At 37.6% G+C, this 13,663-nt stretch overlaps 1 protein-coding gene across 2 annotated transcripts in view; it reads right to left on the reverse strand.

The window, feature by feature from the left end:
* Positions 1-13,622, reverse strand: part of DUS4L (dihydrouridine synthase 4 like) — a 36,653-nt gene extending 23,031 nt beyond the window's left edge. Inside the window, exons 1-6 of one of the 2 annotated variants that reach the window (XM_005423509.2) lie at positions 13,330-13,622; positions 12,941-13,062; positions 9,482-9,599; positions 7,960-8,082; positions 6,425-6,651; positions 2,356-4,932 (exon numbers count right to left, since the gene is read on the reverse strand). In XM_005423509.2, coding sequence (XP_005423566.1) covers positions 4,667-4,932; positions 6,425-6,651; positions 7,960-8,082; positions 9,482-9,599; positions 12,941-13,062; positions 13,330-13,439 — 966 coding nt within the window. In that variant the 5' untranslated portion in view covers positions 13,440-13,622 and the 3' untranslated portion in view covers positions 2,356-4,666. Of the gene's footprint in view, positions 1-2,355; positions 4,933-6,383; positions 6,652-7,959; positions 8,083-9,481; positions 9,600-12,940; positions 13,063-13,329 lie in introns of those variants that run through there. The other variant, XM_005423508.2, reaches the window with a different exon arrangement.
* Between the last annotated feature and the right edge of the window lie 41 nt (positions 13,623-13,663).

The raw sequence follows: 13,663 nt of genomic DNA on the forward strand, positions 1-13,663 counted from the left end.
GGCCGCCCGGGCACACGTGCGGTGCCGCCTGTGGAGCGGGAGGCTACCAAGGGGCCGCACCTTTGCTGGGAAACGGGTGGATACACGCGCTGAGAAGGGTTCAAATGAGCAGTATCTTTTTCCTATCTAGGGAATGGTTGTAAGCATTTTGCTGCGGAATGCTGCTGTGATCATCCCACTGCTCTATGACTCGAGCTTCATCGACTTGGGAGTTCAACTCTGCTCTCCAACATTATCATGACTGTCTAAAGTTCAATTAAAATACTGCGTGTGTCCATCCATTCCCTCCTTCAAGTGTTACACGACATTAAGACCCAGTAAGTAGTTTTCTCAAGGAATACAGCTCCAGTATTCATAAAGACAGCACAAATAACAACTGAACAACAGTCTCAAACACGCTCCAACAGGCCTGTTTGGGCCTCATGAATAAAACAGTATTCCTTCAGAACCCCTGTTCTATCCTACAGTCCTGCTCAATCCTTTTTATCTGCATACCAAGGGTCCGAGCACATTATTTCCATGCAAGTCTCCTTTGCTCCTATATAAGAAGGCCATGCTCTGATCACCTTTTCCTTTTGATCCTAACAGATGCTGAGGTGCTGTCAGCGGAAGAAGTTACCTTGTCTACCTGGGCATGACCAGCACTCTTTGACACAACTACTTGCTTTGGGGAATTCTTTCCCAATTAAGTTCCATCAACTTGAGACATAAAATGCTGTGAATTTGTTCTTTGTTACTCTAATCCACTGGAACTGACATGGTGTGGGAAGTTCTTGCATAAGCAATTTTGAGCAGAGTTGTTTGCAGCTGCTCACAATCTGAAATTGTTTACTTAAAATTTCCCAGGTCTGCAGCCTGGGGATGGAGCCAGTGTGTCAACATTTTTCTAGTTGCTGCCAAGCAATGTCTGGATGAAAGGTTACATCCCAAATAATTGTTTATGCACAACAAATACTGGAGAGAGATATAAGGAGTAATTTCAATCCAATCTACACAGTAGGAATAGCCCTAGTTTTAAGTAGTATTTGTAACACATTTTCATAAACATACATTATCAGCACTATAGACAAAACACAACCTCTTAGAATGTTCTGGTTATTAGCTATTGGCTAATAACATTTTAGCTATTGGCCTACAGCCAGTGGACTTCACTGAAGCTGTTAAAATGTGAATAAAGTATTTCCTTTAATTACAGAGCAGTTTCCATTTCTGAGCTGCTTACTCACCTTTCCAGCAGTATAAACTGCTCTCCCAGTAGCACAGCCTCATACTGGTAGGACTGTATTCACTTGTCCCTGATGCCAGAGACTTGGAGCCACTTTTTCACTTTAGGGGCTCGGTAAGATCTCAGAAAGGCTCAGGATGAGTATGATTGCTGTGCACTTCCCTGCAGCTGATGCATGTTCCCCACCAACCCAAAATGAGATCTGAAGAAGAGAGACATCTGCAAACATTTGTGAGACCTCTCTTCTCCTGCTGAGTGCACTCTGCTGCTCCTGGAAGGAATTCTAACTGAAGCTGTAGAAGGGTTGCTGATCTAAGGCTGTCTCTCATATACTGAACTACCATATGATGAATATGATGCCATACTATACACACACACACACACACACATATATATAAAATGGCTGGCTGCTTTAGTGAAAAAAATTCACAAACCTTCAAGCATTACAGTTAAAAGGAATACCTTCCTCTTCCATCAGGGAGGTGACAAAGCATTCAGAAGCAGAAATAGGAAATGCCTGTATATTAACAGCAGGTTAGAGTAGTGAAATCAATTAATTCTCTTTTGAAACAAAAAGAAAGTTTAAACTTGTTCTGTTCTATTTTGGCTTCTGTGACAGCCTTATCATCACACAATGCTTTTGCCTAATCATCAACCCAAGAGACCTAAAAAATCTAACAATAGGCAATAGAGAAAATGGAATTGTATAGGCTGTGTGAAAGTGCTGGGGTTACTGTAGCAAGATAAAAGTTGCAAAAGCATAGGGGTATTATGAGAATATGGTATTGTTGTGCAGGGGTGTTTAACGTAAAGAACAGGATCAGTTACAGGAGCAAAGAACCTAAAATAGGAAACAAGGCTTTGTATATTATATTACTTGCTTTGTACTTATGCTTCAACATTTGAAAACTAGAAAATATAAAGACTAACCACCTGGTGACATTAAAAGTAACATATACAGCAGAAGGACTACATGCAATGATTTTAACCTGGAAATTAGTATTTTTTCCATATTCAAATATCTTATAATGAGAAATATGACCACATTGTAAAAACAACTCTAGTAGCTGAATAACTCTCATCCTCAGCAATTGATGTATATTGGAATAGTATGGTGTTCAAAGTATGGCTTAATGACTCCAACTTTGCATTTTATTCTATAGAAACACAGTGAAGTATGTTCAGATGCATACAAAATTCAGAATGGAAGGTGAACAATTCATTTCACCCTTGAAAAGGGCTGATGAACTTCCATTGACTTTTATAATACATATTAGGCCAGATCAAGCACTCCATAATTACCACCAATATTAACAGCAACCTAGGTCTTGTACTTCAGGCAGAAATCTCTGTGATTAATCTCACACAGGCACAACAACTGCTGCCTTCAGAATCATCAAGTACTCAGTTCTTAAATAGGTCAAGGTATTTCCAGTCCTCTAAAATTCCATTTTCAAATACTACAGAAAAAATAAAGCCTTTGTGTTGATTATATATAGTAAATTATTCTTCTCCTTGAGGCTAATGGGAGTTTGCTACATATAGTAGTTGCTAGCCAAATCATAAAACTCTTAAGAAGATGGCAACAAAGGGCTTAGTCAATACTTTCACAAATCCTTTTCTTCTACAATTCAGTTGCATAGTTTTACTTCAGAGGAGACTGGGGGCATTTCAGAACTGAGGAGAACAGTATTGCAACATAACTGGATGAACTTGATACTGGAAATTTAGTAGTACAAAATACCTAGTCATACAGTTGGGAAGTAAAAACTTCTGCTCTAAAACTGGGAGCTCATAATTTACATGATAAATATTAGTTGAGGAAAACTGAAGTATTAGAAGTAGTATTAACTGTAGAGGACACTGCTGGGAATTTACCTGGAATGCTAAACAGAACTGTGCCCAACTAATGTCAAGAAAACATTACAATCCAGAAAATAACTGTGCCCAACTAATGTCAAGAAAACATTACAATCCAAAATAGTTGTGTGAAGGAATGGAGACACATCAAAAATGGTTGCCGAGGTTGTCTCAATTAGCCTAGGAGAGCAAAGCATGTCTGTAGTTTTCCATTTGTTAGCACATTGGGAAGGTGATCATATCAGAAGAGTTACGTAACTTTGCTGCCTTAAATAGTGAACTGGACTTGATGCCTTGGGTCATGGCCTTTCAAACTTTTGTTTATATGCCTAGATCAGACATATTCATTATGAAAAATAATCAAGTATTTTATGCTATTGCATTAAAAAAACGGTGATAATTTAAGATACCTGAACTATGAAAAGATTTGGAGAGTAGCATCAAAAGCAAACTTCCCTCTTCCAGATTGCTGTCTAATAAAAAATTACAACTGCATACAAAACCAAGTAATTTATTTAGAAAATCTGGAACTATTTACGTGTATATTCACAGAACAATCACAGTCAGAAAACTCGGCAATTTTTGGTATGAATTTCTGTGTAAACATATAAAGAAAAAAATTATTTGATTACAAATAATTGTACTGTACAGTTTTGTGAAATTTCCCTTGCAGAACAAATGCAGCTGGTGTGTAATGTTATTATCTTGTTCTAATTTTCACTATTTTGCCCCTATATAATGATTCAAAGCCAAGTGGCTGTCATGCTTTGATAAGCAACATGCCAGCAGGCAGAAAGGACTGCAGGAGCCCCACTGAGAGAATCTGTCAGCTTTTCTTTGACCTAAAAAGTTCTGGTTTTGTAGATGATAGGGATTTAATCTTGTATACAATTATTCTATGGTAGATAAAAAACCCTGAATTTAGATAGATTAAACTTAGAAGTCTTGTTCTTTAGATTCAGCTAAGTTTGTACTTAAACTATCTCTTCATTTTTTCTTCTTTCCCACTTGATTTTCCTTCTTTCTATAATTGTTTATCTAGTCTGTGTTTCTTTTGCTATAAGAAGTATTGAATTTTTCTAAGTTATAAATAACAGAGGCTTTTGCAGTTTTAGGCTGCAAAAGAAACATCAAATTTAAAAAAGGATAGTATGATGGGCTTTAAGCTTATGTTATCTAAAGCAAAAACTTCTACAGTTGCTCCCTTTGTATTCTTTTGGTCTGAAATTACTGTCATTATTTACAAGTAGTCCTGATTTTAGGAGGTTTAATGTAAGAAAGGTCCTAGTTTTGTAATCATATTGCTCTGAGCAATTATCTAGTGAAAAATTAAATTACTGGGGCCATATAATAATCAATCCTCTCTGTAGTAATGCATTGTAATAGAATTCCACATTTGTAGAATCTTGAATATTCTTTAGAGCGAAAAAAGGAGACATAAAAATATAAAGTATCATCCAAATAATAATGTTTTGCTGTGTTGAAAATACTTACACAATATACAAATATGACTAAAAAGTAAAAACCCAATGAAAACTTTTACAGTTTATCGACAATTGCAAAATACAAGTTTACATAGGACTAACATACTTTCATTTGCCCCAAACCATAATGGTCATTCAGATAATCTAGTACTGCTGAGGTACTTGATAAAACATTAAAAACTTTTTTTTCTTGTTTTGAAGTGATGCGCTCCATCATGTACATTAAGTGGTGGTGAAAACACGTAAAAGGAGTTCCGTGCTCAAGAGCGATGTCAACCCAGTCCTGGATGCACTGAAAAGGTGTCTCTTCATATCCTGCAAACATAGCTGGATTTGCCAAGAGTCCTCTAGCCACCATTATACCTTCAAAGTGGAAATTAAAGCAGTGAGTTACATTCTAGTTTCAATTTTATGCTAAATCTTCCTGTGGATTTTGTACAACACCCCTTAGGACACCCACCCAAAGCTTACAGATAGCAATGGGAGAACAATGGGGATGAGTATTACAGCCAAATCAGAGAAATCCATTGAACAAGGCAAACCTCAGAGGATCTACAACACCTACCCACACATTCCAGAAATTCTGAAACAAAACACAGGTCACAGAAGCATTTCTTCCCTTCTTGTGAAACTGCAACTAATTAGTACTTTGTTCTTATTCGTTACACACATTTATTGATTTGTAACATAAAATTATGATGGAAAGACAAAAGAGGACCAATAATTTTCTATGCAACTCAGTCTATTCACTGTCCTTCTTCCACTAAGAGCTCAATGCTCAATTAAGTACATTTTAGGACTCTTGATGTGCAGTAAATCTTTCTGAACGAGCATGTAGTGTATTTGCGATTCTAATCCAATACTGCCAGATAAATCCATACAAGTTCTATTGTAATTTTTCTGTGATTAAGGGATTCTGGTTTTATGCACTATCAAGATATAATCACACTCAGTCTTTTCTAAAAAAATAGGATGATCAAAATTGAAAAATTTCTTTTGTCATTGTCCATGACAGAAAAAACTGAATGCTTAATATTTTTACTACTGAAGAAGGTCAGCTGGACTATGAGAACATGTTTTTGTATTATGCATTTCCTTTCTGCTCTGTATTTGGGGGGAAAGTCACCATAAGCAGCATGGCAGCCCAGTTCAATTTCTGTTGTAGCTATTAAACAGCAACAGTGTCAGCAGAAACCTGCCACAGGTACTGTTCTCTTTCCTTTTTTTCTCTAGCTGGAAGACACAAAATCTGTAGATACAGATTACCTTTTCAGAACATATACCAAATTTCCATACTGTCTTGAAATGACAGACAGTTGCAGGAATCTGTTGTGACTTAATAACTGAAAAAAATCCCCAAATTCTATGACTGAAATGAAAGTGCAATGCCTCACTATGTCCTTGAAGTTAACCATCTAGCTTAACAATATCCCTTTTCCACTGTGTTCTTACTGTAAGAAATCTGCTCCCATGTGCAGGAAGTAGAGATTTCCAAGAAGAAGTTTACAGTTCTTTAAAATGATCAGCTCCATAAAGAGATAGAATGTCTGAAGGTCCCCCTGAACTCCACTACTGAGATAGCAATAGTGGAATTAATTATGAGATAACATAATTAATCACAGAGCTTTTGTAATTTGCCTCAGAAATAATTATTTGTGGCTTTGAATAGCAGTGCTCTAGTGTTCTGATGATCACCAGTGATTCTGCTTATGAGTTTTTTAAGGCATCTAAAATATCCTCTTTTATTTGTCTTCTCAAGGAGAGAAAGCACTCAAATCATGTCCTACTTACATTCAAAATAAATACCTTGAAACCTGGTAAGTGTACTTAGAAAACAGAGTATGTTTAATCTTACCATCTGCTTCTGTCAAGTGATGAACATTTTCAGCATCTTTTAAAGATTTAATGTCTCCATTAGCCACAATAGGTATAGACATGCTTTGTTTAATTATTTTAATTGCATCATAATGTACAGGTTGATGCCTTTCTTCTATACTTCTCCCATGTACTGTAATCCATGAAACTCCAGCTGCTTCAGCTTTCTGACACAGGTCAACTGTTCTTTTTAAGTCCTCATGGATCCTAAAATTGCAAGGAATGAAAGCAGTAGGTAGTAAATTTCCTGGCCTATATAAAAAGCACTCCTCCATAAGGAAGAATTGCCACAGATTTCCATAAATAACGGTATAAAGCCAATATTACAGTTGGAAAACAGTGTTTGATTTTTGGAGTGTTTTTAAGATATATGAGTTTAGTGTATGGAAACTTATATTTAATTTAACATTTCCCAATCATATCACATCTCTGTAATATACATGGTAAATTTTATAGAGTTTGAGCAAGGGTACCCAAAAATCTAAAATCAATGCTATGATTTTTCATTTTTGGGGGGGGGGGGAATCTAATTTATAATAGTTCTCCTTTCCAGAAGGACTGGAAACCGAGTTGCAACTTAAGTGACAAATAACAAAAGGCACATAGGATATATGGTTAAATAATGGATCAAGAATGGTCATAGAATCATAGAATGGTTCAGTGTGGAAGCAACATTAAAGACCATCCAGTTCCAATTCCCCTGCTATGGAGAGGTCCTGGATTTTCCACTAGACCAGGTTGCTCAGAGCTCATCCAACCTGGCCTTACAAACTTCCAGGGATGGGCATCCACAACTTCTCTGGGCAGCCTGCTCCAGGGCTTTACCACCTCCACAGTAAAGAACTTCTTCCTAATATCTAATCTAAACCTGCCCTCTTTCAGTTTGAAGCCATTCCTCTTTGTCCTGTCACATCATGCCCTTGTACAAAGTCTGTCTCCATCTTTCTTGTGAACTCCCTTTAGGTACTGGAAAGCTGCTGTAAGGTCTCCCTGGAACCTTCTATTCTCTGGGCTGTACACAAAGCAATAAAAAACAAGTCTACAGAAGTTTAGAAGCTGATGTAGGGAAGCAGAATGTACTCCTTACAGCAGCTGTGGGACCAGTTCTCAGTTTTGTTACCCATCCCTTTATACCCAGCCGCAACTGTGGCTCTGCTCTCTAATAGCTCACAAAGCAAATCCTTGTGATGATACAGACTGTGTATGGCTTTTCTTTTATAGAAGCCCTCACCTTTTAACTTGTACTTTCATGTTGTTTGGATTGCAAGAGAACTCTAGCTCACAGTATGTTATCTGGGTTAGTAGTCAAAGGCTGTGCTGGTTCCATGTTTTCTATTACTTGCCCCAGCCATTTGAGTAAAAAAATCTCAGCAGTCTTCACATGTAAGGAAATTACTATAATGTGTAGTATTGCATTAACAGAATTATAAATATTATTACTATTACACTAAATTATTTAAGAAAAAAAATAAAGATTCTTCCATGTACCAGAAACAGCATTTAAGTTAGACCTACCTTATTTTAATAGATACTGAAAATTTAGGGTTGTCGATCTGACTCCGTACATGTCTCACCATATCTTTAACAAGCTCAGGTTTATTTATTAAGCAAGCACCATAACCTTCTGACATCGCCCATCTTTAAAAGAAAAAGAACTCTCATATTCTACATATGAAGAAATGCAGATCAATATCAGTTAGATACATCAGTTTCTTTCCTTATGACCTTCATAATGTGTGGTTAAGTGAACAGAGATAGTACTGGCTGCAGATCAATTATTTGTTTGCAGTTTGGTACAGCTTTTAGATGCTAGTTCAGTCTCCATTGTGCTACTAGAACTTTGGACAAGTTACTAATCTCTTTAAGTTCAATTTTCTGTCCACAGAATGGACTCATAAGGCAAATAAATTAAAAATTTATTCTACAGTGCATGCATAAAAGAAATAATTTGTTACTTCCCCTTCCCCCGTCATGGATTTCTTTTAAATAGATAACAACTTCATATTGAAAAGGAGGATTTTTTGAAGTGCAAGTGAGGATATTATTTTAGTGATATGCTGGTCTCACTATTTTGACTGGCAAGAATAATTTTTGCTTCCACTTAACAGCAGCAGTTTTTAAAATAATTTTTCTCATAAAGGCACATAAAGTACACCAACTTTTGTGATTTTGAAACTAATTTGCACAAGAAACAAACTATTCAAATGTAAGCATGTATTTTGGCTTAAAAGGAACAGACAGTTTGACATACTTAACTGTAGTTAGCTTAAAAAACCCCCAATGTTTCCATGCACAAGCCTCAGATCTCTCCAGAAAGACTTTCTCAAATACTATAGTTTTAGGTAAAGAAAACCTAATTAGAATAGAGAAAATAAATTTATTTGTATTGTAATATTATCTTTTACTTTCCTATATTTTTCAGGTCCTTATTTAGAAAAAGATTGCCTGACACACATGTAATAGATGGTTCTCAACTGAACCAGTCAGGAAGAATCTTACTACTCTGTTTCACTGCCAAGACAAAATCTTTATCAATTTAAGTGTGAAGCACATCACTAATTCACTATACTTATAAATTTAATAAAAGATGGAAGAAATTATTTTCACCACTTTATCTGTATAATTTTATTTTAAAGACTATCCTTCACTTGCAGCAAGTTTGAGACATCATGGACTTGCCTCATTATTCTGGAAATTGCTACATCATGATTCAAAACACTCTGCAAATTATTTGCAGCAAGCTCTTTTTGGTAGTGCACATTTAACAGTTGCTGAGAAGGGATGGACACTTCTGAGCCAACACTCAGTATCTCAGAAATTAAAAAAGGCAAGTTGGCAAATAGATGTAGTTTTCCCAGTCTCACCATGGTGACAGGCAGCTGGGAGCACTCAGAACAGTGCCTAACCAAATAGACATTTCTGACAGGTTAAAAAGCTCTTACTCTCCTGAAATCTATTTTTAGGTTAAGACAGAAATTAGCATTCTTTAGTCTCTTAATTATTTCCCCATATTTACCCAGCTTGTTCAAACCTTTACCTCTGAGGACAGCCACAGTTTAGGTCTATTCCATCTGCAAAAGGACAGATGATACGGGCAGCATCACACAAAACCTGTGCTTCTTTAGCAGCGAACTGAACAATCAGTGGGTGATCACCTATGTCAGTGAAAAGATATTTAGAGATTTTAAAATTCCCAGGGGAAAAAAACCCAAAAAACTAGTTCTAAATTTTGAATGCTATTTTTGTATATTGTACAGCTGCCTGACCATGGTCCTGGCAAGCAAGTATAGGTGACCCTGCATGAGCAGGGTGGCTGGATAACATGACCTGCAGAGGTCCTTCCAAGCTCATCTGTTTTGTGATTCTGGAAGCCCTCAGTCACAAATAAACAAAGGCAGCTGGCCAGGGGTTACTTACTAAGTGAGTATGTCTATTAACAGGTGGAAGTTCAGACAAATATGGGTGTACTACACAGATGCTAGCTTAACATACACTTTCTGACCGACACTGGTCAGTTGCTAATCTTTCACAAAGACCATTTATGAAACTAGGCAATCTCTAATTTTCAGCAGCCTTCATGCTTCCCCTCTTAGCTTGCCCCTTCTTGTTGCATGCTGCCCCTTTGCTGTGCTGACTGTCTTGCCAGGTCTGAAACTTGCTTACAGAACCAGTCCTTCAGGAAAGAACTAAAACACCTACAAGCTTTGCCCTTCCTCATCCTTGCCCATCATTCTCCTTTTCTGTGCCAACGTGGCTGTTTTTGTCCACAATGTGACATGCAGAATTGGAATGAGCACACGTGTGCAGCAGCAGCTCTAGCAGCTTTGTCTCTAGTGCGAAACCAAAGTGCCAGTGCTCCTCAGCTTGGGTCTGCTGAACTACTTGTGATTTACTAAGCCCCTGCAGAGAGCCAGATGGTCATTTGGAACATGAGTTCCTCTTTTACAGCTACTGCATTACATTAAAGGCATCTCAAATATCTCAAGCAGTCTCAGCACTCACTTTCCATATAAACAATTGCTGTAGTTAAGAAGCAGCAGCGTGGTATCTGAGCACTGATGGAAAGAGATGATCCAACAAATGCACAAAATAAGTGCACTTCTGGTACTGAAGAGACCACAAGTGCTTTCTGAACATTCTTCTGTTTTAGAGGAAACTAAGTAGTTATTGAAATGGTGGAGATTAAGTAAGAAAGGCCACCACTACCCTCTCAATCAAGAAGTTCCTAAAAATCCAGCAAGCAAAAAAAATTGCACATATATTTTTAAAAGTGTCCTTTTAATAGTGCTCTAGCTGAAGAGATTTACATTGTTATACCTAGTATTTTAGAATAAGCCCACATGCCTAGTTTCTCTTTGTTGAGCATTAAGTAATAAAAATACTGAGTCTAGCCACATAAAATTTTTTAGCAGAAGCCACAAAGAACACCTACCTCTGAGAAATACACAACAAAGAAACAGGAATGCAGAAGAAAATGTAAAACATAAATTGCAAACCTACCCCACTAATCAGAGAACAAAATCCCCAAAGAGCCAGCAGGTTAAACATAAAACCACACAAAATGTAAATGCAGTAATTTAAGTACTATAATCTGGTCAAAGCATGAGGCAGAGTGTTTCACAGGCCTGTACAATTAAGGACAGCACAAAAGAACTGAATAGGAAAAGGATGTTGTTTACAACACTACAACATTCCATCTCCTCTTTCCCTGTCCCAGCACTCCCCAGAATTCACTCCATATCTGACCTGTAGAACTTCAATGCCACCATACTTTGTGTAGATCAGAAGTGTAAGTAAATTCAAGGGAGGCAAACTAGTAACTGTGGAGCTTTGAACCATATATATTTGAGTCAGTTATGTTCTTACTCATTTATTTTTACATACAATGAGTTATTCATGGATTTTTTGAAGTTGCATTCCACTCATAAGAGGGTCTACCTGTGCTTTCCAATGTGAATTTTCTCTGTAATTGCTCTGTTCTATTTGAATAATGCACCATAATACTGGGTGCATTACTACCATAATACATAGCCAATGCTAAAACAGTGAAATACACTTTTGCTATTACATATACACTTATGAAACCACAAATTCTGTGGCCTGAATAGACTAAATCATCCTAATTTACAGACCCTACTCTGATCTAACTTGCATGTTAGGGGTGCTTTTCATTCCTCCAGCTGCAGCCTATGCTCATACATTCCTTGTCACACTGTTCTGTTGCAGCCACTTCATGCCAACAGATCTCTATCGTTCTCGTCACCTCTTCCCACATACTTCAGATCTCTTTATAGCCATGACACTGTGTAAGTCCTCATACTTCTTTTTATAGGTGTTCTGGTTATGTTTCTGTACCATGCCTGAAGCCTTGCTTCTCCTCCTCAACCCCAGCCATGCTTAAACCTCCGGTTTCTTTTGTGCTTTCTTGCAGTTGTATCTCGAGTCATCCACCAACAGCCCTTTCCACTCTCCATTCTGGCTAATACGAAACCCTTCTTCTTTTGTCAGTCCTTGACTCCACTGTATCAATGGCTGGTCTATTACTTTTTTCACCTTTAGTAACACTCTTATTTTTGCTAGAGACTAGAAAACTTTTCCTGGATGAGTTAAATGTTTGTCTCTGAAACACACATGAAACAATTGCTAGAAAAAGAATCTTACTGCTATCTTGTACCTGGCCTAACTGTGATGGATGGAGTTACTTGTCAAATTTATTTGAAGTTCATTTGTAGTAGCCTGTGTGGTGCTGCATTTTGGATTTTGTGGTAAAACCAGTGTTGATAATTCACAGCTGTTTTGGCTGTTGTTGCAAAGTACATGCAGAGTGTCAAAATTTCCTGGTTTTCTCACTTTGCTTCCCCCTACTCCCAACAAACAGACTGGGGTGGGCAAGAAGTTTGCAGCAAAGCTATGACAGCTGACCCAAATAGGAACAAGGAGTATTCTATACTGTATAACATCAAGCTCAGCAAGGAAACTGGAATGACAGGGAAAGAAAAAAGTGGGTTGGGACAAGAATTTTTGTTCCAGAATAGCTACTGCTTGGAGAGTGGCTGGGCATTGGTCTGCTAGTAGGAAGTGATTGCCTTTGCATAACTTGTTTCTTTCCCTTTTTCTTCCCTTTACATATTAAGCTGCCTTTATTTTGACAAATGAATTTTTCTTTCATTTGCTTTTCCGATTCCCCCTCTGTGTGAATCTGGGAGAATGAAGGAAGAATGAGTGAGTAGCTATGTATGGTCAACCTCCACAGATATAAATCACTTTGGAAGCCTTGATTTCAGGTGGAGACAAGGTTTTCCACTATTTCATTTCATCCACTATCGCTGGACTGTGCTTACTCTCACTTAGACTATTTCTGTGTTTTTATAATCAGACAGTATACCAAAATTGTTAATGGATGTCAACTTGCGTAACTCTCTTCATTCACCTGGTCAATTTCACTTATGATCACTTAAAACATTTTGACAAGGCAATGGTTTCTTAAAAATAATACCTTTGTTTGTTGTGAATTCGCTGTCTCTGGCTTTTGCAGATCTCACAAAATCAGCTGCCACTATCATTGGTGTGTAACACAAATCACAACTGTACTTCCTAACCAAGGTTCTGAAAGCCAACCTGCAGACACATGAAGATTAAGAGGTAAATAGTTAAAGCATTTTTCTGATTAGCTATCCTAAAATGCTGTTCCAAGATGCAGTATTGTGGGAATGTTCAAGTATTTTTTGTGTAGATCTGTAATGAAAATATGTAAAATAAAACATGTCCTACATCTACCTCTGTCTTAAAGGAGAAGAAGGTAATCACCGATTTTTAGTCATGATAAAATTGAGAAACAAGTTACTAAACAGCGAAAATGACAGAGCTGACATGACAGTTACTTACTTTGAATAGCGCACCATAGGAGCACATATTTTTACAACTTGCCCAGAATGGAACAAATCCATGGGATCTTTTAGTTGGCATTCTTTAGTTTCTCTGATGTCATCAATCATGTATAACTAACAGTCCTTTCAGCATCTGGAAAAACAAACAGCGTCTGAAAGGTTCATCATTCAGCTACTTCTCACAGACCAGGCTGCAGAGCAGCACAGTTTACACAGAACTTGCGTTCTGGAGAAGCGGCCGGCCTGAAGCCTCTCCCCGCAGGGTGCCGGGGATAGCCCTCACGGCACGGCTCCCTCAGGCAAAGCCTCCCCCTACACAGCCCCTGACGGCA

The sequence above is a fragment of the Geospiza fortis genome, unplaced genomic scaffold (assembly GCF_000277835.1).
Source record: "Geospiza fortis unplaced genomic scaffold, GeoFor_1.0 scaffold424, whole genome shotgun sequence".
In the NCBI taxonomy this organism is placed as follows: domain Eukaryota; kingdom Metazoa; phylum Chordata; class Aves; order Passeriformes; family Thraupidae; genus Geospiza; species Geospiza fortis.